Source organism: Hyla sarda, chromosome 2 (genome assembly GCF_029499605.1).
Source record: "Hyla sarda isolate aHylSar1 chromosome 2, aHylSar1.hap1, whole genome shotgun sequence".
Lineage (NCBI taxonomy): Eukaryota > Metazoa > Chordata > Amphibia > Anura > Hylidae > Hyla > Hyla sarda.
Genome location: NC_079190.1, coordinates 1,233,846 through 1,260,715, shown reverse-complemented (window position 1 = coordinate 1,260,715; position 26,870 = coordinate 1,233,846). Strand labels below are relative to the sequence as shown.

The following is a 26,870-nucleotide window of genomic DNA, read 5'->3' as shown; positions in this document are numbered from 1 at the left end:
AGTCTCCTATAACATTGCAAAAAAAGTGAAACAAAGTTAATAAATTTCATTTAACCCCTTCCCTAATAAAACTTTCAATCACCCCCCTTTTCCCATTTAAAAAAAAAACAGTGTAAATAAACACATGTGGTATCGCCGCGTGCGGAAATGTCCGAATTATAAAAATATATCGTTAATTAAACCGCATGTCAATGACGTACGCGCAAAAAAATCCAAAGTCCAAAATAACGTATTTTTGGTCACTGTTTATATAATGAAAAAATTTATAAAAAGTGATAAGTCCCATCAACACAAAAATGGTACCGCTAAAAACTTCAGATCACAGCACAAAAAATGAGCCCTCAAACCGGCCTGTACGCGGAAAAGTTAAGTTATAGGGGTCAGAAGATGAATATTTTAAACGTATAAATTTTCCTGCATGTAGTTGATTTTTTCCAGAAGTGCGACAAAATCCAACCTATATAAGTAGGGAATCATTATAACCGTATGGACCTACAGAATAATGATAAGGTGTCATTGTTACCGAAATATGCACTGTGTAGAAACGGAAGCCCCCAAAAATTACAAAATGGCATTTTTTTTTTTCTTCAATTTTGTCGCACAATGATTTTTATTTTTTTATATTTTTTTTTTTTGGGTTTCGCAGTAGATTTTTGGGTAAAATTACTGATGTCATAACAAAGTAGAATTGGTGGCGCAAAAAATAAGCATCATATGGAATTTTTAAAGGTAAGGCGGAAAAAAGGAAAGTGCAAAAAATGGACAAACGCTGAGTCCTAAAGGGGTTAAGGTCTCAGCGTTTTTCAGTTTATGCACTGTTGTTTTTTCTCTTTACCTTATAAAAATCATAACCCTTTCAATTTTGCACCTAAAAATCCATATGTCATTGCAAAGTAGAATTGGTGGTACAAAAAATAAGACCAGTCATTTTACCCAAAAATCTACGACAAAACAAAAAAAATCATTGTGCGACAAAAACATTTTGTAAATTTTCGGGGTTTCTACGTAGTACATTTTTCAGTAAAAATGACATCTCTTAATTCTGTCGGTCCATACGGTTAAAATGATTCCCTACTTATAAAGGTGATCTGAAGTTTTTATCGGTACCATTTTTGTTTTTGATCTGACTTTTTGACCGCTTTTTATTCATATTTTTTTTATGGTATAAAGTGACCAAAAATACGCTATTTTGGACTTTGGCATTTTGTATGTATACGCCATTGACTGTGCGGTTTAATTAAAGATATATTTTTATAGTTCGGACACTTTCGCATGCGGCGATACCACAAATGTTTATTTTTATTTACATTTATTTATTTTTATGGGAAAAGGGGGGTGATTCAGACTTTTACTACGGAAGGGGTTAAATTACATTTATTAATACTTTTTATTGTCACTGTTTGTTTTTGTTTTTTTGCAGTGTTATACCTGCAATAGGAGACTAGAACATACAATACACTGATCACTGCCGTGCAATGCCATGGCATTGATCAGTGTTATCTCCGCTTGAATGCTCCTGTCTGGATCTCAGGCACGGAGCGGTTATTCGGCGATCTGATGCGCAGGAGGCAGGTAGGGATCCTCCTCGCGTCCTGCAAGCTTTTCGGGACGCCGTGATTTCATCTCTGTGGTCCTGAACAGCACCACTGAGCTGCTGGGAAGGTTTGATCACCGCGTCTGAAGGGTTAATACTGGGTATCGCCGCAATCGGTGATGTCCGGTATTAGCTGCGGGTCCCATCAGTTGAAGGCCGTCGGGACCGACTCTATATTACGCGGGGTCACCGCGTTATATCACGGGAGCCGGCGCAGGGCGTAAATATACGTCCTGTGTCGCTAAGGGGTTAAAGGGGTACTCCGGTGGAATTCTTTTATTTATTTTTTTAAATCAACTGGTGCCAGAAAGTTAAACAGATTTGTAAATTACTTCTATTAAAAAATCTTAATCCTTCCAGTACTCATCAGCTGCTGTATGCTCCACAGGAAGTTTTTTCTTAATTTCTTTCCAGCCTGATTACGGTGCTCTCTGCTGACACCTGTCTGTCGGTCTCAGGAAATGTCGTAGGAGTAAATGAGGAAGAGAAAAACCTCTCCTGCTCTGGACAGTTCCTGAGACAGACAGACAGGTGTCAGCAGAGAGCACTGTGGTCAGACTGGAAAGAAATTAAAAAAGAATAAACTTCCTGTGGAGCATAAAGCAGCTGATGAGTACTGGAAGGATTAAGATTTTTAAATGGAAATAATTTACAAATCTATAACTTTCTGGCACCAATTGATATAAAAATAAATAATTCCACCGGAGTACCCTTTTTAAGATCTCTGCTTGCCAAACATGAATGGAGGTTTCAGTACTTGATGGAAGGGTTAAACAAAGATGGAGTCCAGATGGGGAACCAGTGGCTGGGATCTACAGTTGTTTGGTCACACACTGACCCGTGCTGTATGTGCGCCTCTAGTGGTCAGAGTTGTAATTGTCGTCTTGTGCCGTTGTCAGAGCCCGGCTGACGATGCGCTGGGGCGGATGCTGGAGCTGGACAGTGACATGGCCGACATCACCCAGGAGCCTCTGGTGGACTCAGCCACTGAAGACCGCAACGTTATGGAGGAGCAGGAGCCGGTGTCTGCGTCATCACACATCGCATCATCTCTGGGGGTCAACCCTCACGCCCTACAGGTCAGTCCTCACTGCACCCCACTATTCATCATACACCCCATTACTAGTCCTCACTGCACCCCACTATCCATCATACACCCCATTACTAGTCCTCACTGCACCCCACTATTCATCATACACCCCATTACTAGTCCTCACTGCACCCCACTATCATACACCCCATTACTAGTCCTCACTGCACCCCACTATCCATCATACACCCCATTACTAGTCCTCACTGCACCCCCACTATCCATCATACACCCCATTACTAGTCCTCACTGCACCCCCACTATCCATCATACACCCCATTACTAGTCCTCACTGCACCCCACTATCATACACCCCATTACTACTCACTGCACCCCACTGTTCATCATACACCCCATTACTAGTCCTCACTGCACCCCACTATCATACGCCCCATTACTAGTCCTCACTGCACCCCACTATCATACGCCCCATTACTAGTCCTCACTGCACCCCACTATCCATCATACACCCCATTACTAGTCCTCACTGCACCCCACTATCATACACCCCATTACTAGTCCTCACTGCACCCCACTATCATACGCCCCATTACTAGTCCTCACTGCACCCCACTATCATACGCCCCATTACTAGTCCTCACTGCACCCAACTATCATACGCCCCATTACTAGTCCTCACTGCACCCCACTATCATACGCCCCATTACTAGTCCTCACTGCACCCCACTATCATACGCCCCATTACTAGTCCTCACTGCACCCCACTATCATACGCCCCATTACTAGTCCTCACTGCACCCCACTATCATACACCCCATTACTAGTCCTCACTGTGCCCCACTATCCATCATACACCCCATTACTAGTCCTCACTGCACCCCACTATCATACGCCCCATTACTAGTCCTCACTGCACCCCACTATTATACACCCCATTACTAGTCCTCACTGCACCCCACTATCATACACCCCATTACTAGTCCTCACTGCACCCCACTATCATACACCCCATTACTAGCCCTCACTGCACCCCACTATCCATCATACACCCCATTACTAGTCCTCACTGCACCCCACTATCCATCATACACCCCATTACTAGTCCTCACTGCACCCCACTATCATACACCCCATTACTAGTCCTCACTGCACCCCACTATCATACACCCCATTACTAGTCCTCACTGCACCCCACTATCCATCATACACCCCATTACTAGTCCTCACTGCACCCCACTATCCATCATACACCCCATTACTAGTCCTCACTGCACCCCACTATCCATCATACACCCCATTACTACTCACTGCACCCCACTATCCATCATACGCCTCATTACTACTCACTGCACCCCACTATTCATCATACACCCCATTACCACTCACTGCGCCCCACTATTCATCATACACCCCATTACTAGTCCTCACTGCGCCCCACTATTCATCATACACCCCATTACTAGTCCTCACTGCACCCCACTATTCATCATACACCCCATTACTACTCACTGCACCCCACTATTCATCATACACCCCATTACTACTCACTGCACCCCACTATTCATCATACACCCCATTACTACTCACTGCACCCCACTATTCATCATACACCCCATTACTAGTCCTCACTGCGCCCCACTATTCATCATACACCCCATTACTAGTCCTCACTGCGCCCCACTATTCATCATACACCCCATTACTAGTCCTCACTGCACCCCACTATTCATCATACACCCCATTACTACTCACTGCACCCCACTATCATCATACACCCCATTACTAGTCCTCACTGCACCCCACTATCCATCATACACCCCATTACTACTCACTGCACCCCACTATCCATCATACGCCCCATTACTACTCACTGCACCCCACTATTCATCATACACCCCATTACTAGTCCTCACTGCACCCCACTATCCATCATACACCCCATTACTACTCACTGCACCCCACTATTCATACGCCCCATTACTAGTCCTCACTGTACCCCACTATTCATCATACACCCCATTACTACTCACTGCACCCCACTATCCATCATACACCCCATTACTAGTCCTCACTGCGCCCCACTATCCATCATACACCCCATTACTAGTCCTCACTGCGCCCCACTATCCATCATACACCCCATTACTAGTCCTCACTGCGCCCCACTATTCATCATACACCCCATTACTACTCACTGCGCCCCACTATTCATCATACACCCCATTACTACTCACTGCGCCCCACTATTCATCATACACCCCATTACTACTCACTGCGCCCCACTATTCATCATACACCCCATTACTACTCACTGCGCCCCACTATTCATCATACACCCCATTACTACTCACTGCGCCCCACTATTCATCATACACCCCATTACTACTCACTGCGCCCCACTATTCATCATACACCCCATTACTACTCACTGCACCCCACTATCCATCATACGCCCCATTACTACTCACTGCACCCCACTATTCATTATACACCCCATTACTAGTCCTCACTGCACCCCACTATCCATCATACACCCCATTACTACTCACTGCACCCCACTATCCATCATACGCCTCATTACTACTCACTGCACCCCACTATTCATCATACACCCCATTACTACTCACTGCTCCCCACTATTCATCATACACCCCATTACTAGTCCTCACTGCGCCCCACTATTCATCATACACCCCATTACTAGTCCTCACTGCACCCCACTATTCATCATACACCCCATTACTACTCACTGCACCCCACTATCATCATACACCCCATTACTAGTCCTCACTGCACCCCACTATCCATCATACACCCCATTACTACTCACTGCACCCCACTATCCATCATACGCCTCATTACTACTCACTGCACCCCACTATTCATCATACACCCCATTACTAGTCCTCACTGCGCCCCACTATTCATCATACACCCCATTACTACTCACTGCGCCCCACTATTCATCATACACCCCATTACTACTCACTGCGCCCCACTATCCATCATACACCCCATTACTAGTCCTCACTGCGCCCCACTATTCATCATACACCCCATTACTAGTCGTCACTTCGCCCCACTATACATCATACACCCCATTACTACTCACTGCACCCCACTATTCATCATACACCCCATTACTAGTCGTCACTTCGCCCCACTATACATCATACACCCCATTACTACTCACTGCACCCCACTATTCATCATACACCCCATTACTACTCACTGCACCCCACTATTCATCATACACCCCATTACTTGTCTTCACTGCGCCCCACTATATACCATACACCCCATTACTAGTCCTCACTGCACCCCACTATCCATCATACACCCCATTACTACTCACTGCACCCCACTATCCATCATACACCCCATTACTACTCACTGCACCCCACTATCCATCATACACCCCATTACTACTCACTGCACCCCACTATCCATCATACACCCCATTACTACTCACTGCACCCCACTATCCATCATACACCCCATTACTACTCACTGCACCCCACTATCCATCATACACCCCATTACTACTCACTGCACCCCACTATCCATCATACACCCCATTACTAGTCCTCACTGCACCCCACTATCCATCATACACCCCATTACTAGTCCTCACTGTGCCCCACTATTCATCATACACCACATTACTACTCACTGCACCCCACTATCCATCATACACCCCATTACTAGTCCTCACTGCACCCCACTATTCATCATACGCCCCATTACTAGTCCTCACTGCACCCCACTATTCATCATACACCCCATTACTAGTCGTCACTTCGCCCCACTATACATCATACACCCCATTACTACTCACTGCACCCCACTATTCATCATACACCCCATTACTACTCACTGCACCCCACTATTCATCATACACCCCATTACTTGTCTTCACTGCACCCCACTATTCATCATACACCCCATTACTTGTCTTCACTGCGCCCCACTATATACCATACACCCCATTACTAGTCCTCACTGCACCCCACTATCCATCATACACCCCATTACTAGTCCTCACTGTGCCCCACTATTCATCATACACCACATTACTACTCACTGCACCCCACTATCCATCATACACCCCATTACTAGTCCTCACTGCACCCCACTATTCATCATACGCCCCATTACTAGTCCTCACTGCACCCCACTATTCATCATACACCCCATTACTAGTCGTCACTTCGCCCCACTATACATCATACACCCCATTACTACTCACTGCACCCCACTATTCATCATACACCCCATTACTACTCACTGCACCCCACTATTCATCATACACCCCATTACTTGTCTTCACTGCACCCCACTATTCATCATACACCCCATTACTTGTCTTCACTGCGCCCCACTATATACCATACACCCCATTACTAGTCCTCACTGCACCCCACTATCCATCATACACCACATTACTACTCACTGCACCCCACTATCCATCATACACCCCATTACTACTCACTGCACCCCACTATCCATCATACGCCCCATTACTAGTCCTCACTGCACCCCACTATCCATCATACGCCCCATTACTAGTCCTCACTGCACCCCACTATCCATCATACACCCCATTACTAGTCCTCACTGTGCCCCACTATCCATCATACACCCCATTACTAGTCCTCACTGCACCCCACTATCCATCATACACCCCATTACTAGTCCTCACTGCACCCCACTATCCATCATACACCCCATTACTAGTCCTCACTGTGCCCCACTATCCATCATACACCCCATTACTAGTCCTCACTGCACCCCACTATTCATCATACACCACATTACTACTCACTGCACCCCACTATCCATCATACACCCCATTACTAGTCCTCACTGCACCCCACTATTCATCATACGCCCCATTACTAGTCCTCACTGCACCCCACTATTCATCATACACCCCATTACTAGTCCTCACTGCACCCCACTATTCATCATACACCCCATTACTAGTCCTCACTGCGCCCCACTATATACCATACACCCCATTACTAGTCCTCACTGCACCCCACTATATACACTATCGTACGCCCCATTACTCAGTAGCCTCTGCTGGTACTTGTAGTCCTCCAGACTGAAGACCCTTTATTTAGGTGTATTTTTTGTCCCATGACGTGTGCAGGTGATGAAGGCTTCTCTCTTACTGGAGGATGAGGGCGGTGACCTCCTCACCCATCTCGCCCACTTCCCATCTGCCCTGGACGCCTCTCACATCAGGTCACCCGGGAGGTTTATGTCTTCGGCGCAGTCGCCCAGCGGTGAGTCTGGCACAATCTGTCCCCTCCGGGTATTTAGGTGGGAACAGGAGCGTCGCTATGTGAAGGCACCAAGAAGATCATCACTTTTGGTGTTAGAATTTTTATATATATTTTAGCTAAAACCGGGCGTCTCCCGTATCCCTGCCGTATATAATGTATAAAGTGTAACGCCGACTCCGGTCCGCTCGACTTTGGTTTACAGCACTGTGTATAACACTATATACTCTATACAGCACTGTGTATAACACTATATACTCTATACAGCACTGTGTATAACACTATATACTCTATACAGTGCTGTGTATAACACTATATACTCTACAGTACTGTGTATAACACTATATATACTCTGTACAGTACTGTGTATAACACTATATACTCTATACAGTACTGTGTATAAAACTATATACTCTATACAGTACGGTGTATAACACTATATACTCTATACAGTACGGTGTATAACACTATATACTCTATACAGTGCTGTGTATAACACTATATACTCTATACAGTGCTGTGTATAACACTATATACTCTATACAGTGCTGTGTATAACACTATATACTCTATACAGTGCTGTGTATAACACTATATACTCTATACAGTGCTGTGTATAACACTATATACTCTATACAGTGCTGTGTATAACACTACTCTATACAGCACTGTGTATAACACTACTCTATACAGCACTGTGTATAACACTATATACTCTATACAGCACGGTGTATAACACTATATACTCTATACAGTACTGTGTATAACACTATATACTCTATACAGCACTGTGTATAACACTACTCTATACAGCACTGTGTATAACACTACTCTATACAGCACTGTGTATAACACTACTCTATACAGCACTGTGTATAACACTACTCTATACAGCACTGTGTATAACACTATATACTCTATACAGCGCTGTGTATAACACTATATACTCTATACAGCGCTGTGTATAACACTATATACTCTATACAGCACTGTGTATAACACTATATACTTTATACAGTACTGTGTATAACACTACTCTATACAGCACTGTGTATAACACTATATACTCTATACAGTACTGTGTATAACACTATACTCTATACAGTACTGTGTATAACACTATATACTCTATACAGTACTGTGTATAACACTATATACTCTATACAGTGCTGTGTATAACACTATATACTCTATACAGTACGGTGTATAACACTATATACTCTATACAGTGCTGTGTATAACACTATATACTCTATACAGCACGGTGTATAACACTATACTCTATACAGCACTGTGTATAACACTATATACTCTATACAGCACTGTGTATAACACTATATACTCTCTGGACAGTACGGTGTATAACACTATATACTCTCTGGACAGTACGGTGTATAACACTATATATACTCTGGACAGCACGGTGTATAACGCTATATATACTCTGGACAGCACGGTGTATAGCACTATATATACTCTGTACAGCACTGTGTATAGCACTATATATAAACTGTACAGCACTGTGTATAACACTATATACTCTATACAGTACTGTGTATAACATCATGTGATTCCTCTCCAGGCGGTCTGCTGCAGTCCAGGTTTTCAGGACCCACCGCTCTGAAGCACAAGGATTCTCCTCTCTCCTCTCAGAGCCCCAAGCTCCCCCCCTCCTCCTCGGCTCTGTGGCCCCCTCTGGGACCCCTCGCTTCTGCCTTCAAGATGCCATCCCCCGCCCCCGAGGTGCAGCCGAGGGCTGTGGGGACCTTCAGACAGCAGGGTCCGGTGCCTCTGGACAAGTCCATGTCTGCAGGGAGGGGGAAGCTGCTGATGGACATGGCGCTCTTCATGGGGCGCTCCTTCTCTGTAGGCTGGGGCCCCAACTGGACGCTGGCCCATAGTGGAGACCTGCTGAGCGGCTCCACAGAGAGGGACGAGACAGACGACGAGGACGCCATGGACTACAGATTCCTGCACCAACCGGTGTCTGCTAAATCGTAAGTGACCATAGAGCAGCGTTTCCCAACCAGGGGGCCTCCAGGTGTTGCAAAACTACAACTCCTAACATGCCTGGACAGCCAAAGGCTGTCCAGGCATGCTGGGAGTTGTAGTATTGCAACATCTGCAGGCACACTGGTTGGGAAACACTGCCGTAGAGCATGATAAAACCTGATCGGGGGGAGCGGCTTTGAAACCTGGTGTAAATAGACTCCAGACTGTCCCTGAAGACTCACATCTCGCACTCGATCACTTCTGTCACGTGCACAGGTGATCGCATCGGGTGTCACTCCTGAGGGCCACTGCCATCATTATTAGCCGTGTAGTCGGGCACCATTGTGCTCCACTCCCGGCCGTACTCTTCTATGCAGAGAAATGGACAGATCTCTCATCCGGCCAAGGAATGGAGCTCAATGCCGCCCGCCTCCCCGGCTGATGACTACTGCAGCGGGTCTCGGGAGTGACACCCGGTGTGATCAACATTTTAAAGGTGAACGACCGTAACACTTTAAGGTACAGTCTGAAGTATATTTGGGTACCTGCAGCCATATTTATAGCAGCCCAGCTTTCCAAGACACACACAGCCACCCAACATCCTCAGACCTACACCTACTACAGAGTCACCCAGCTTTCCAAGACACACCTACTACAGTCACCCAGCTTTCCAAGACACACCTACTACAGTCACCCAGCTTTCCAAGACACACCTACTACAGTGTCATCCAGCTTTCCCATACACACACACCTACGACCAAATCACCCAACTTTCTCTCTCACACACACACCTACTACCCAGTCAACCAGTTTTCCCTTACACACACACCTACTACCAAGTCACCAAACTTTCTCACACACACCTACTACCCAGTTGACCAGCTTTCCCAGACACACACACACACACACACACAGCTACTAGTCAGTCACCCAGCTTTCCCTGACAGTTAAGACCCAGTCATCCAACTTTCACACACACCTACCCAGTCACCCAGCTTTCCCAGATTGTTCAATGGTCGGAGGTGGTCAGGAAGCTGAAAAACAGCCGTAGCAGACGCTTTGCACAGTTTGAGGGCCAACACTATCTGCTCAACTCCCACTAAAGTCTCCCATGTTGGCCTGAGGTCGCTATAGGAGAGGCGGGAGCCCCACGTGGAGGTCATTTGTGACATATGCTGTAAATGTCCCAGATTGGAATACCCCTTTAAGAGCCTTCTTACTCCTCAGTCTTACAGAGAGCCCCTTTAAGGTTTACTTGGAGAAGCTGAGTCTAGAACAGAAGAGCCAAGATCTGCAGTCCTACCTGATCCCCTTGGAAATTGCCCTGAAGAACAGTACGGTGCAGAGGGAGCGGTGCCCACGGCTCGTGCCTAACCCTGGGAACTCCGCCATCCACGACTATGCAGGATGGGCCAGCGAGTTCTGCCAGGAGTCTACACAGACTGAACGTGAGTGACCTCAGACCCTCGTGCCCTGCCCCCGGTTCATTCCTCATCTTTGTTCTCACCCTCTTCCTCCGTTTCTCTTTTCGGCAGCGGTTGTGAAGCAGTGGTGTCTGACGTGGACCCTCTGTAAGGCCCTGTGGGGTCAGCTGCGGGAGCTGGAGACCAGTCTGGACGAGGTGAATGAGTACGTGGAGCGGCTGCAGCGCAGGAAGGCTTTCTCTCATTGGCTGGCTGAAACCGCGGCAGAACGCATAGAAGAGGAGGTGGCGCTTCACCGCCATGAGCGGCCCATCGACGCAGTGTTCAGCTTCCTGACCGGCTGTCGGATCAGTGAGGCGTGTCGGCTGGCGCAGAAATCCAGTGAGTGGCAAGTGTTAAATGGTTACTAGTGATAAGCAGCAGGGACCATATTCAAATTCGCGATATTTCGCGAATATATTGACGATTATTCGTCCTATGTTCGCGATATTCGCTATGTTCATTCCCTTTTTTTTTTTTCCCATGCGAAAATTTGCATAAAAATGTGCATATAAAAAATCCTGAAAATTTGCTTGGGAAATTTGCGTAAAATTTGCATGGGAAAAAAAAACAAAAAAAATGAATATTCGTCATTACGAATGTATAGCACTATATTGTAAATATTCGCGAATTGCAGCATTACGAATATTCGTGCTCAACACTAATGGTTACGTCATTTGAGAGAATTTTTTAATTAATTTTTTTGTCTTCCACACAGTTGTCAGTCCTGCTGCAATCGGGAGTAATAGCCAATAAAATCCGACTCTTAACTGCAGTTGTCTATGCCAGCGTTTCCCAACGAGGATGCCTCCAGCTGTTGCAAAACTACAACTACCTGCATGCCCTGCGGGCATGCAGGTAGTTGTGGTTTTGCAACAGCTGGAGGCACCCTGGTTGGGAAATGCTGGTCTATGCAGAGACTGAGACGGAGCGACCATCGCACTGCAGGTCATAGTTTACAATCTCAAGACTTGAGACCCAGGGATATAAACTTTTTTGACAGTCTGGACAACTCTTTAAAAGGGGTTATCCAGGGTTAGGCCAAGCGGAGCCAGGTTGTGGGGTATTGCAGCTCAGTTCTGTTAAAATGAATGGAGCAAAGTTGTAATACCACACGCTGGGAACAGATGTGACTGTTTTTGGAAGAAATTGGCTCTGTTTTTCTATTCCTAAATAGCCACTTAATTTACCACAAATGGCTTCTTACCCCCCAGAAAAAAAATCTGGTCTGAAATCTTGGCCACTGGGTGTCTCACTTCCCAGCAATCTGCTCTCCACCGCCTGTTATCAAGGGCAATCTGTCTCTAATAATAATGCTAAGTTTAGGACAGAAAACAGTAAGTGGGGATGGAGCTTCGGTACTGCTATGTGCAGAAGAGAGCCTGTGCTGTATATCTGCAGGCTGAGCCAGTCTGTCTGCTATAGATGATGTACGCAGGTCCTGGAAAGGTAAATCAAAGCTTTTCTCCCATCGCTCAGATATGCTGGTGCAAATAAGTTTATCTTCTGCTTTCCACCGCCCTCTTTGACTTCTCAGCAGCAAAGAGTTTAGTGTAACCCTTTCCATGCCGTGCTGCAGTTTTTCCTTTATGCTCACATTGGAAACCCAGTGCATCAGTGACACCCTACTCCCTCCGCAATCCATTTATATAGTATTGGATTGTGTAAATCCTGATGATCCTGTGATGTTTGTCGGGAGTACACACAGTTACTTTCTCCCTTACTTCTCTGACCAATCTAAGTCATATTGTCAAAAAAATGTAGAGAATGAGAAATGGCAGTGCACCATGGATGAAACATCATTTTCTCACTGCTCTGAAGGGTTAATCTAACGAAACAATCAGGATTATTGAAACCTCTTGTGTATTAAACTCTGTTAAAACCGATAAGAGACACATTTGTTTACATAACTTTGCGTCTGCAGTAATTCCCCAGTGTGATAATTCCCCAGGATATTAACTAAAATTACTCCAATGGGACCACTTAAAGGGGTACTCCAGTGGAAAACAGAAACAGATTTGTAAATTACTTCTATTTAAAAAAAATCTTAATCCTTCTAGTACATATTAGCTGCTATATAAAACAGAGAAATTTGTGAATTTCTTTTCTGCCTGACAACAGTGCTCTTTGCTGACACCTCTGTCCGTGTCAGGAACTGCCCAGATTAAAAGCAAATCCCCAAAGAAAACCTCCTGTTCTGGACAGTTCCTGACACGGACAGAGGTGTCAGCAGAGAGCACTGTTGTCAGGCTGAAAAGAACTTCACAAATTTCTCTGTAGTATGCAGCAGCTGATAAGTACTAGAAGGGTTAAGATTTTAAATAGAAGTAATTTACAAATCTGTTTAACTTTCTGGCACCAGTTGATTCGTCAAAAAAAAAAATTCCACCGGAGTTCCCCTTTAAAGGGGTACAAAGGGGTACTCCAGTGGAAAATAGAAAGAAACAGATTTGTAAATTACTTATATTAAAAATCCTTCCAGTACTTATAAGCTGCTATATGCTGCAACAGAGGATGTTTTATTTATTTCTTAATGGAATTCTTTTCAGTCTGACCACAGTGCTCTCTGGACAGTTCCTGACATGGACTGAGGTGTCAGCAGAGAGCACTGTGGTCCAACAGAAAAGAACTCCAGAAAGACATACCACTTCCTGTGGAGCATACAGCAGCTGATAAGTACTGGATGGAATAAGATTTTTTTTTATATAGAAGTAATTTACAAATCGGTTTTACTTTCTGGCACCAGTTGATTTGAAAAATAGTTTTGCACCGGAGTACCCCTTTAATGTAACGTTGTATTAGTATGGGGGTGGGGGGGGGGGGACCCCTGTAGGACTGAAATATAAGACGTATGTGTTGTCCTGCGCAGGTGACCACCGTCTGGCCATGTTGCTCTCTCAGTTGGTCGGCAGTCAGCAGGTTGTGGAGCTCAATCTAATGCAGCTGGTGGACTGGAAGAATCTGCAGGTGGACACGTTCATCCAGGAGGAGCGGCTGAAGGTCTACGCCTTGTTGTCCGCCACCCCGGTAAGTGCCTGTTGCTGTAGGATCTGTATAAATCAGTGGTCTCAAACTGTGGCCCTCCAGATGTTGCAAAACTTCAACTCCCAGCATGCCTGGACAGCCCAAAGCCTGTCTGTCTTCTCCAAAGGATCCACACTGTCCCTGAAAGTTAAATCAAGGCTTTCATCTTATGTGATCCTTTTGTGCAGTGGTCTCAAACTGTGGCCCTCCAAATGATGCAAAACTTCAACTCCCAGCATGCCTGGAAAGCCGTTGGCTGTCCGGGCATGCTGGGAGTTGTAGTTTTGCAACATTTGGAGGGCCACAGTTTGAGATCACTGGTGTACATTGGCCTTTTACATGGCAGCCGTGTTACCCGTGTTTCCTCTTCAGGTGTGGCAGTCATCAGATAAGAGCATTAATGTCTGCTCGGAGCTGGATTGGAAGCGGGCACTGGCTATTCACCTCTGGTACATGCTGCCGCCCACCGCCTCAATCTCCCAGGCGCTGCAGCAGTATGAGAACGCCTTTAAGGTAGGTGTCTGCTGACACGGATGGTCCACCACCCCTCACCCATCACCGTTCTGGTCACTGACCCCTGGTCTCTATTAATCAGGAGTCAGATGAGGGCACCCGCTACGCTGCTTACCCACTGCCCGCCTACTTAGAAGGACATGGCCTCCGCCTGGAAACCATTGACGCAGATACGTCCGCTATAACTAGAGACGTCTGCTTCCACCTCCTGAAGCTCTACAGCGACAGGTAAGTGTCATTATGGGGGCAGCTGCCTGTCTATATGCTCGGGGGTGGGGGGCTCTCCTGTCTGTGGGGGATGGGGGGTCTCGCCTGTCTGTGGGGGGCGGGGGGTCTCGCCTGTCACATGGACAGGATCTCCCTACACACTGTAATGCTCTCTGTACTCCTCCTCTTTCTCTGTAGGTGTTATGATCTTCGTCAGCTCTTGGACCCCAGAAGTGTGACCCCCGACCCCCTGGACTATCGCCTGAGCTGGCATCTGTGGACGGTCCTGCAGTCATTGAATTACACGCACCTCTCACAGCAGAGCCAGGGAATCCTGCACGCCAGCTATGCCGAGCAGCTGGAGACCGGGGGGCTGTGGGAGTGGGCCGTATTTGTCATGCTTCACATCCCTAATGACATGTAAGGAACAGGGTCTTCGGGGGACGGGCTCCTGTGAGGTATAGTGTTGGGGGAGCAGCTCCTGTGGGGTATAGTGTTGGGGGAGCAGCTCCTGTGGGGTATAGTGTTGGGGGAGCAGCTCCTGTGGGGTATAGTGTTGGGGGAGCAGCTCCTGTGGGGTATAGTGTTGGGGGAGCAGCTCCTGTGGGGTATAGTGTTGGGGGAGCAGCTCCTGTGGGGTATAGCGTTGGGGGAGCAGCTCCTGTGGGGTATAGTGTTGGGGGAGCAGCTCCTGTGGGGTATAGTGTTGGGGGGGGGGGGGGGGGAGCAGCTCCTGTGGGGTATAGCGTTGGGGGAGCAGCTCCTGTGGGGTATAGTGTTGGGGGGGAGCAGCTCCTGTGGGGTATAGTGTTGGGGGGGAGCAGCTCCTGTGAGGTATAGTGTTGGGGGGGGGGGAGCAGCTCCTGTGGGGTATAGTGTTGGGGGAGCAGCTCCTGTGGGGTATAGTGTTGGGGGGGAGCAGCTCCTGTGGGGTATAGTGTTGGGGGGGGGGAAGCAGCTCCTGTGGGGTATAGTGTTGGGGGGGAGCAGCTCCTGTGGGGTATAGTGTTGGGGGGGAGCAGCTCCTGTGGGGTATAGTGTTGGGGGGGGGGGGGAGCAGCTCCTGTGGGGTGTAGCGTTGGGGGAGCAGCTCCTGTGGGGTATAGTGTTGGGGGAGCAGCTCCTGTGGGGTATAGTGTTGGGGGAGCAGCTCCTGTGGGGTATAGTGTTGGGGGGGGGGGGGGGAGCAGCTCCTGTGGGGTATAGTGTTGGGGGAGCAGCTCCTGTGGGGTATAGTGTTGGGGGAGCAGCTCCTGTGGGGTATAGTGTTGGGGGAGCAGCTCCTGTGGGGTATAGTGTTGGGGGAGCAGCTCCTGTGGGGTATAGTGTTGGGGGGGAGCAGCTCCTGTGGGGTATAGTGTTGGGGGGGGGGGGAGCAGCTCCTGTGGGGTATAGTGTTGGGGGAGCAGCTCCTGTGGGGTGAAGTGTTGGGGGAGCAGCTCCTGTGGGGTATAGTGTTGGGGGAGCAGCTCCTGTGGGGTGAAGTGTTGGGGGAGCAGCTCCTGTGGGGTATAGTGTTGGGGGAGCAGCTCCTGTTGGGTATAGTGTTGGGGGGGAGCAGCTCCTGTGGGGTATAGTGTTGGGGGGGCAGCAGCTCCTGTGGGGTATAGTGTTGGGGGGCAGCAGCTCCTGTGGGGTATAGTGTTGGGGGAGCAGCTCCTGTGGGGTGAAGTGTTGGGGGGGGGGGGGAGCAGCTCCTGTGGGGTATAGTGTTGGGGGGGGGGGGGGAGCAGCTCCTGTGGGGTATAGTGTTGGGGGGGGGGGGGGGGAGCAGCTCCTGTGGGGTATAGTGTTGGGGGGGGGGGGGGGGGGGAGCAGCTCCTGTGGGGTATAGTGTTGGGGGGGGGGGGGGAGCAGCTCCTGTGGGGTATAATGTTGGGGGGGGGGGGGTTGGGCTCCTGTCGTGTGAAGCGTAGGGGCTCCAGTGAGGTTTGGGGAGGGGCTCCAGTGAGGGTTGGGGTAAGTAGAGGGGCGCCTCTGTAATAAATGTCTTGGTGTATTCTAATCCCGCTCCTGTTTCCCCAGTGTTCGGGAGACGTCTGTGCGGGAGCTGCTGACCAGACACTGTGACCTGAGGGAGACCCCCGAGACCCTAACAAAGGAGAAGTTCCTTATAGAGAAGCTCCACATCCCAGCAGAATGGATTTATGAAGCCAAAGCCATCCGGGCCAGAATGGAGGGAGACCACCACAGGGAGGCGCTCTACCTACTACGGTCCGGACATTGGAACCAGTGCCACAAGCTGGTGTGCCGGCATCTGGCCTCAGGTAAAGTGTGACCCGTCCATCTGCACAGACGTGGACACGGATCTGGTTTTATCCTCGGTGACCAATACAGACTCTGCTTCCATTTTACCACATCTGTGATTGTGATTTATCTTGGACCCATTGTAACGAACCCTCAGATGTGAGAAGTATTCACAACAAACTTTCAGCTGTGAATATTGGTGCAGCGTTGGGATGTCTTTTTTATTTTCTGATGGGTCGTTACAGTGTATCAGTCAGGAGAGAATTTGTGATGCTGCTGAGATAAGCTCATAGAGGAGTTTGTCTACAACAGTGTTCCCCCACCAGGGTTCCTCCAGATGTTGCAAAACTACAACTCCCTGCATGCCTGGACAGCCATAGGCTGTCCAGGCATGCTGGGAGTTGTAGTTTTGCAACACCTGGAGGCACCCTGGTTTGGAAACACTGGTGTACAACATTGTGCCTCCAGCTGTTTTAAAATTAAAACCCTCAGCAAGCTAGAAGTTGTAGTTTTTCAACAGCTGGAGGTGCACTGGTTCAGAAATACTGGTCTACACTGATACGTTGCAACAAACCCTCAGCTGTGAGAGGTATCTGTATAGGCAATCAGTAGTAATATATTATAGTAGTAGTATTAATAGTCATAATAATATTTACACAATAATAATAAAAGAAAATAAAAAATATAAAAAAATATAATAAATATATTATATTAATACGAATACTATAAAACATATGAATAAATTATATTGTTATATGTAAAATAATTTATATAGATAATCATTGTATCAGTGTAGGAAAGATCTATGATCCTCGGGGAGAGTAGTGATGTCTACTACTGACACACTGTAACAAACTCTTGGTCATGTAAGCACTTAGGATTCTTGCACAGCAGAGCGGTCTTATATGTAAGTGTATATGGTGACTCTGGAGCAGGGAATGATGGGAAGTATCCATTTTTGTCTTTTCAGACGCAATTATCAACGAGAACTACCAGTATCTGCGCAGCTTCCTGGACGTGCTGTCCCGGCCCGAGAACTGTGTGCACATCCAGGGCTGGGACACGGCCGGACAGGTCTACATGGACTACATCAGCATCATAGAGACCCTCAACCACATCCGACAGGTGACGTCCGGGCGCTGGGTGGAAGTGGGGGGTGGAGCTGCAGCAGGTAGTGTGTCAGGTGACGTCTGGGCGTCGGATGGAGGAGGGGGGGTGGAGCTGCAGCAGGTAGTGTGTCAGGTGACGTCCGGGCACTGGGTGGAGGAGGGGGTGGGGGTGGAGCTGCAGGCAGTGTGTGTCAGGTGACGTCTGAGCGTTGGATGAAGTGGGGGGTGGAGCTGCAGGCAGTGTCAGGTGACGTCTGAGCGTTCAGGGGAGGAGGGGGGTGGAGCTGCAGGCAGTGTCAGGTGACGACTGAGCGTTGGATGGAGTGGGGGTTGGAGCTGCAGGCAGTGTCAGGTGACATCTGGCTGCACAGCTCTGACATCATCCCAGGAGGAGCCGCCCACTCAGCACAGTTACAGAGAATTAACCTTTATAGAGAAGAGGGTAGATCCCCCAGGTATATAGGGTTAATAAGGAGCCGTGGGCACAGGAGACTTATATATTTTTTTGCTCTTTTTGCAGAATGAATCTTCTGGCTGTGAGCTGGAGCGACTGCACACCAAGGTGACGTTTGTCTGTAACCGGGTCGACCAAATCCACTGCCACAACTCCAAAGATCGCCTGGCGCAGTCCGGTGAGTGGCCCCGAGGTCCCTGTACTTGTCTCAAAGCCGCAACTTATCCTGCTGTGGCCCTGATCCTTTTTATACTGCTTGGTCAAGGGGCTTGTAATAACAGCTTCATTGTCTGCTTTGTATTATATGCAGGGCTTCTTGTTGGCTTCTTGTTGGCTTCTTGTTGGCTTCTTGTGGGCTTCTTGTGGGCTTCTTGTGGGCTTCTTGTGGGCTTCTTGTGGGCTTCTTGTGGGCTTCTTGTTGTTTTTGGTTGCAGCCTGCAGTGTAAAGTATAGATTTCATTGTATTTGTCACATGAGGTTACAGAATTTCCAAACATCTCTCTAAATCTGGTCTTTTTTTCGACCTTATGAACTATATACTATACCAGAGTCCATCACGTTCAACTTATAACCCTAAGGAGTCCCTACTGTGTTGATCCAGAGGAGGCAAAAACCCTCCTACTAGAGGTAAAAATTCCTTCCCGACTCCAAATATCAGAATAAATCCCTGGATCATCATTCTGTCCCTATAAATCTATTATACATAACCTGTAATGTTATTATTCTCCAAAAATACATCCAGACCCTTTTATATTCTATTACAGAGTTCACCATGACACCTCCTCCGGGAGAGAATTCCACAGTCTCACTGCTCTTACAGTAAAGAACCCGTCTGTGCTGGTGTAGAAACCTTCTTTCCTTTAAACGTAGAGGATGCCCCCTTGTTATATATACAGTCCTGGGTATAAATAGATCATGGAGAGATCTCTGTACTGTCCCCTGATATATTATATATATTATTAGGTCACCCCCTTGTTATATATACAGTCCTGATATATTATATATATTATTAGGTCACCTCCTTGTTATATATACAGTCCTGGGTATAAATAGATCATGGAGAGATCTCTGTACTGTCCTGATATATTATATATATTATTAGGTCACCTCCTTGTTATATATACAGTCCTGGGTATAAATAGATCATGGAGAGATCTCTGTACTGTCCTGATATATTATATATATTATTAGGTCACCTCCTTGTTATATATACAGTCCTGGGTATAAATAGATCATGGAGAGATCTCTGTACTGTCCTGATATATTATATATATTATTAGGTCACCTCCTTGTTATATATACAGTCCTGGGTATAAATAGATCATGGAGAGATCTCTGTACTGTCCTGATATATTATATATATTATTAGGTCACCTCCTTGTTATATATACAGTCCTGGGTATAAATAGATCATGGAGAGATCTCTGTACTGTCCTGATATATTATATATATTATTAGGTCACCTCCTTGTTATATATACAGTCCTGGGTATAAATAGATCATGGAGAGATCTCTGTACTGTTCTGATATATTATATATATTATTAGGTCACCTCCTTGTTATATATATATATAGTCCTGGGTATAAATAGATCATGGAGAGATCTCTGTACTGTCCTGATATATTGTATATATTATTAGGTCACCTCCTTGTTATATATATATATAGTCCTGGGTATAAATAGATCATGGAGAGATCTCTGTACTGTCCTGATATATTATATATATTATTAGGTCACCTCCTTGTTATATATACAGTCCTGGGTATAAATATATCATGGAGAGATCTCTGTACTGTCCTGATATATTATATATATTATTAGGTCACCCCCTTGTTATATATACAGTCCTGATATATTATATATATTATTAGGTCACCTCCTTGTTATATATACAGTCCTGGGTATAAATAGATCATGGAGAGATCTCTGTACTGTCCTGATATATTATATATATTATTAGGTCACATCCTTGTTATATATACAGTCCTGGGTATAAATAGATCATGGAGAGATCTCTGTACTGTCCCCTGATATATTTATACATAGTTATTAGGTCGCCCCTAAGTCTTCTTTTTTCTAAACTAAATAACCCTAATTCTGATAATCTTTCTGGGTACTGTAGTCCTCCCATTCCCCGTATTACCCTGGTTGCTCGTCTTTGAACTCTCTCCAGCTCCACTATCTCTATCTTGTACACTGGTGCCCAGTACTGTACACAGTATTCTATGTGTGGTCTGACCAGTACTGTACACAGTATTCTATGTGTGGTCTGACCAGTACTGTACACAGTATTGTGGGTGTGGTCTGACCAGTACTGTACACAGTATTCTGGGTGTGGTCTGACCAGTACTGTACACAGTATTCTGGGTGTGGTCTGACCAGTACTGTACACAGTATTCCATGTGTGGTCTGACTAGTGATTTGTACAGCGGTAGAATTACTTCCTTGTCGTGGGCATCTATGACCCTATTGATGCCCCCCCCCCCCCCCACTCACGATTTTATTCGCCTTGGCAGCAGCTGCCTGACACTGGTCACTACAACTCTTAAGTCCTTTTCCACATCAGTCGTCCCAAGTGTTGTCCCATTTAATACATAATCCCAGTCCAGATTTTTCTTCCCCATGTGCATTACCTTACATTTATCAGTGTTGCCTCATCTGCAACTTCCCAGCCCAAACCTCCAACCTATCCAGATCCATTTGTAACAGTGCACTGTCCTCTATAGTGTTATCTACTATACACAGTGCTCTATAGTGTTTACCGCTTTACAGAGTTTAGTATCATCTGCAAAGATTGCTACTTTACTATTCAACCCCTCTACAATGTCATTAATAAATATATTAAACAGAACAGGACCCAAGACTGACCCCTGTGGTCCCCACTAGTAACAGTCACCCAATCAGAATAAGTACCATTAATAACCACCCTCTGTTTCCTATCACTGAGCCAGTTACTTACCCACTTACACACATTCTCCCCCAGTCCCATCCTTCTCATTTTATGCACCAATCTTTTATGTGGCCCCGTATCAAATGCTTTGGAAAAATCCAGATATACGACATCCAGTGATTCCCCCTGGTCCAGTCTGGAGCTCACCTCCTCATAAAAGCTGATCAGGTGACAGGACCGATCCCTCATAAAGCCATGTGATATGGAGTCATATAGTTATTCTTATCAAGATAATCCAAAATAGCATCTCTAAGAAAACCCTCAAACAATTTATAGAAATCTATAAAATAAAGGATGAAGTCAGGAAAACCAGAAGTAAACCTCCATTCTTTACCCTGCAGGCTGCATCCTGGGGAGATACAAACCCCTGTTAAATAGAAAGTGTACCACAAAGGGCCCAAAACTTCAAAGTATTATTGTGTATTTTCTATTTTTTCATCCCTCGAGGATGCAGCCTGCAGTGTAAAGAATGGAGGTTTTAATTCTTATTGACATCTATACCAGATCTAGATTGATGGGTGAGAATTCTCATCAGTGGAGTTTATCTGCTTATAAATAGTGAAAATAACTAAATCCTTCATTCTTTACACTGCAGGCTGCATTCTGGGGGCAAACAAACTGCATTTCTCATGACTGTGTCCAGGCTGCTGAACAGCAGCCTGGACTCATGAGAAATGCAGCATATAGTGTAAAGAATGGGGGTTTAATTCTAGAAACCACGACTGGGTGCAGTGTAAAGATCTAGACCAGTGTTTCCCAAACAGGGTGCCTCCAGCTGTAGCAAAACTACAACTCCCAGCATGCCTGAACAGCCTTCCGCTGGGCCATTTTGATCTAGACCAGTGGTCTTCCATCTGTGGACCTCCAGATGTTGCAAAACTACAACTCCCAGCATGCCTGAACAGCCTTCTGCTGGGCCATATTGATCTAGATCAGTGGTCTTCCATCTGTGGACCTCCAGATGTTGCAAAACTACAACTCCCAGCATGCCTGAACAGCCTTCTGCTGGGCCATATTGATCTAGACCAGTGGTCTTCCATCTGTGGACCTCCAGATGTTGCAAAACTACAACTCCCAGCATGCCTGAACAGCCTTCTGCTGGGCCATATTGATCTAGATCAGTGGTCTTCCATCTGTGGATCTCCAGATGTTGCAAAACTACAACTCCCAGCATGCCCGGACAGCCGTTGGCTGTCCGGGCATGCTGGGATTTGTAGTTTTGCAACATCTGGAGGTCCGCAGGTTAAAGACCACTGCTCTAGACTGATAAATATTGATAGTGGAGTTTCTCTGCTTGTAAGTAGTGAACATTTTTAAATCTTCATTTTTTACTCTAGGCTGGATCCTGGATAAAAAAAATAACCATAAAAACCAAAGCCAAACAAAAAACACTTTACACTGACAATAAAGCTCCGAACTACAAAACGACTCAAGACCTTTGACCAGACTTTATAGTCTGGAACTTTTTTGTTTTTATTTATTTTTTACATGATCATTTAGGGTTAAAATGTATGAAGGATAAATATGTATGTATTGACTAGAGATGAGCGAACTTACAGTAAATTCGATTCGTCACGAACTTCTCTGCTCGGCAGTTGATAACTTATCCTGCATAAATTAGTTCAGCTTTCCGGTGCTCCGGTGGGCTGGAAAAGGTGGATACAGTCCTAGGAAAGAGTCTCCAGCCACCGGAGCACCTGAAAGCTGAACTAATTTATGCAGGATAAGTCATCAACTGCCGAGCCGAGAAGTTCGTGACAAATCGAATTTGCTGTAAGTTTGCTCATCTCTAGTATTAACCCTACATGTTATGTATGACAGAGCCCCTCTAGTGATTTTTCTTTTATTTATTCAAATGTATTTTTTTATAAAAATGTTTTCCGGGTTAGGTGCGATCCAACGCAGGAACGCAATGTTTACATGATGTATAGCGGCACTTTCCATCTGACGGATCTGGGGGGGGGGGGAGACGGGATTTGTGGGGGATTTTTTCACTAACAAATAATAATCTTTTCTCAGAAATGGCGAAGCGCGTGGCGAACATCCTCCGCGTGGTCTTGCGTTTACAGCACTGTCCTGAATCGGACGACACGGACGTCCAGCGCGTCCCCCTCAGACTGCTCGCCCCCCACATCGGACGCCTGCCCATGCCCGAGGACTACGCCTTAGAGGAGCTGCACAGCCTCACCCAGTCTTATCTACGAGAACTCACCGTAGGCGGCCAATAGACTCTTCTACAGCAGACAACATGGCCGCCGCCGTAGATATCCGAACTCTCATCACAGGAGCAGGGCGCAGTCCTGCACAGGAGCCGCCATCATCCCAGGTTAGGGAGAAGGGGGAGTGATCTGGCTGGTCACATGTCTATTACACTCCCCCTTTTTGTATAGAATCTTCATATGTATAAAGTTAACCCCTTGGGGTCTGGGAGGATTCGCTGGCGCGGGATTAGTTGCCATCAGTGTTTAAAAAAAATAATAATAATTTGCCAAAGTTGTGGTTGTGGCGGCGGCGTCGGTCCTGGTATGTAGACGTGGAGATGTCGGAGTCTCGTTTTATGAATTATGTTTTAGGGGGCGTGTCGGGGTCCTCTCTCCAGGGAGGATGGTTTCCCCCCTCCCCCCCCCCCCTGAACAGATCATTGGGAAGTTCTCGTTATAAAAGATGATTAAATAGATTTTTCTCTACGTCTGTGTCCGGGGCGGCAGGCGTCAGTGTACAGTCCAGTGGCGCCCCCCAGGGGCTGTGTGCGTGTGTAGGGCGTGAGCGCCGTCCGCTTGTATCCGAGTGTTTTTTCTGCATGTATCTGGTGACGTGGTTTTTATTCAGAGCTTATACAGAGGCAGAACCATTAATAAATATTCTAGATTTTTTTTCTTTCTTGAGATATTTTTAATAAAAACTTTACAACTTGTGAATGTGCGCGGTCTGTGACTCTATGGGGGTTGGACAATCTATCCTGTAATGCGCTGCTGAAATGGAGCGGGGACGTGCACTGTGTAACTGCTTTATAATAAGGCTATATGATTGTATCACACATGATGGGCTTAGATACAGTGCTTTATAATAGGACTATATGACTATTACACTTTATGGATTTAGATACAATAATATGGCCATATTATAAAACACTATCATGTGTAATAGTCATATAGCCTTATTATAAAGCACTGTATCTAAGCTTATCACGTGATACAATCATAGCCTTATTATAAAGCATTGTATCCAAGCCCATCATGTGTGATACAATGCTTTATAATAAGGCTATGATTGTATCACACATGATGGGCTTGGATACAATGCTTTATAATAAGGCTATATGATTGTATCACACATGATAAGCTTAGATACAATGCTAAATTATTGTATCTAAGCTTATCACGTGATACAATCATATAGCACTGTATCAAAGCCCATCATGTGTGATACCATGCTTTATGATAAGGCTATATAATTGTATCACACACGATGGGCTTAGATACAGTGCTATGATTGTATCGCACATGAGCCTAAATACAGTGCTTTATAATTAGACTATGATTGGCTTAGATGCAATCATATAGCACTGTATCTAAGCCAATCATATAGCCTTATTATAAATCACTGTATCACACATGATGGGCTTGGATACAATGCTTTATAATATGGATGATATTGTATCTAAATCAATCATGTGTAATAGTCATATAGCCGTATTATAAAGCATTGTATCTCAGCCCATCAGACTGCATCACACAATAGGATTAGATACTCAGCTGACTAAATATGATGGATACACTGTCTGTTGAATGTCTACGCCTAATCCTGACTTGTGTCATACTAACTGCATATCGCTGGTTAAGATTAGATACAATGACTCAGACGGCATCACACTGGATAGGATTAGATACAGTGGTTTAGCAGACAATATTACTGCGTCGGATTAGATACTTTGGCTCTGACCGCATCACTCTGAACGGAATTAGATACAGTGACTCAGACAATATCAATGGATAGGATTAGATAAAGTGGCTCGGTTCACAGTATCACCCTGGAAAAGATTAGATACAATGTCTTAGACAGTATTGTACAAAAGATTAGATACAGTCGCTCCCTGGAAAGTATCTAGTATGACCCAGGATGGGAATAGATAGCTAATATTTATATTGCTTGTAATGGGTGTGGCCATGAAGGGCGGAGCCTCATAATGGGTGGGGCCAAAAGGGGGTGGAGTCCCTCAATATTACATGACCCTTCTCTTCCCAGATTGTAGCAGTTTCGGTCTGTCCCCCCTACAAGTCTATGAACACAGGATCACATCACAGGACAGCTGGGTGACACCTGTGAGCAGTGTACTGCAGGTCACCCAGCTTTACCAGGGGCAGTCTAAGAAGTGTGGTAGGAAAATACAATCTAGCTGGCAACCGTAGTGCAGTGTTTCCCAAACCGGGTGCCTTCAGCTGTTGCAAAACTACAACTCCCAGCATGCCCGGACAGCCAACGGCTGTCCGGGCATGCTGGGAGTTGTAGTTTTGCAACAGTTGGAGGCTCCTTGCTTGGGAAACACTGCTAAATAGAAATCCTAAAATTCAGTAAAGCTGCTATAAAAAGTTAAATTTAAAGGGACAGTGACCAAATTTCCATTCTTCTGTTGTAACAATGTATCTGTATGTATCTTGACAAGATATTTAGGCCTCACGGATTATTGGATTAATTAACCAGTTGGAGGACATCTACTGCGCCCCCCCCCCCCCCCCCATGGCTACCACAATCACACAGGATCGGTTTAGATACGGCTGTGATCCACCCTGACAGTGATACCCTCTGTGACTTGTGGTCGCTCTGTAGCGCTCGGTCTCTTTCCGTCATGTTTTACCACAGTTTATAGGAACTTCGCCGGCAGCGGCCACCGCTGACAGGATTTCTAATAAGAGAACAAGGACAGGAAATGGTCGTCGAGCGTCCGCAGGAGCAATGCTGCCCGCACTACTAACTGCT

The 26,870-nt window shown here is 46.1% G+C and overlaps 1 protein-coding gene across 6 annotated transcripts in view; it reads left to right on the top strand.

Moving 5' to 3' along the window:
- Positions 1-24,807, top strand: part of NUP98 (nucleoporin 98 and 96 precursor) — a 64,554-nt gene extending 39,747 nt beyond the window's left edge. For all 6 annotated transcript variants that reach the window (XM_056560989.1, XM_056560983.1, XM_056560985.1 and 3 more), the window contains exons 21-33: positions 2,494-2,673; positions 7,801-7,936; positions 9,516-9,930; positions 11,153-11,373; positions 11,461-11,730; positions 14,258-14,415; positions 14,785-14,925; positions 15,008-15,153; positions 15,331-15,552; positions 17,158-17,399; positions 18,350-18,504; positions 19,009-19,120; positions 23,913-24,807. In XM_056560989.1, coding sequence (XP_056416964.1) covers positions 2,494-2,673; positions 7,801-7,936; positions 9,516-9,930; positions 11,153-11,373; positions 11,461-11,730; positions 14,258-14,415; positions 14,785-14,925; positions 15,008-15,153; positions 15,331-15,552; positions 17,158-17,399; positions 18,350-18,504; positions 19,009-19,120; positions 23,913-24,121 — 2,607 coding nt within the window. In that variant the 3' untranslated portion in view covers positions 24,122-24,807. The remainder of the gene's footprint in view (positions 1-2,493; positions 2,674-7,800; positions 7,937-9,515; positions 9,931-11,152; positions 11,374-11,460; positions 11,731-14,257; positions 14,416-14,784; positions 14,926-15,007; positions 15,154-15,330; positions 15,553-17,157; positions 17,400-18,349; positions 18,505-19,008; positions 19,121-23,912) is intronic.
- The last annotated feature ends 2,063 nt before the right edge of the window (positions 24,808-26,870 follow it).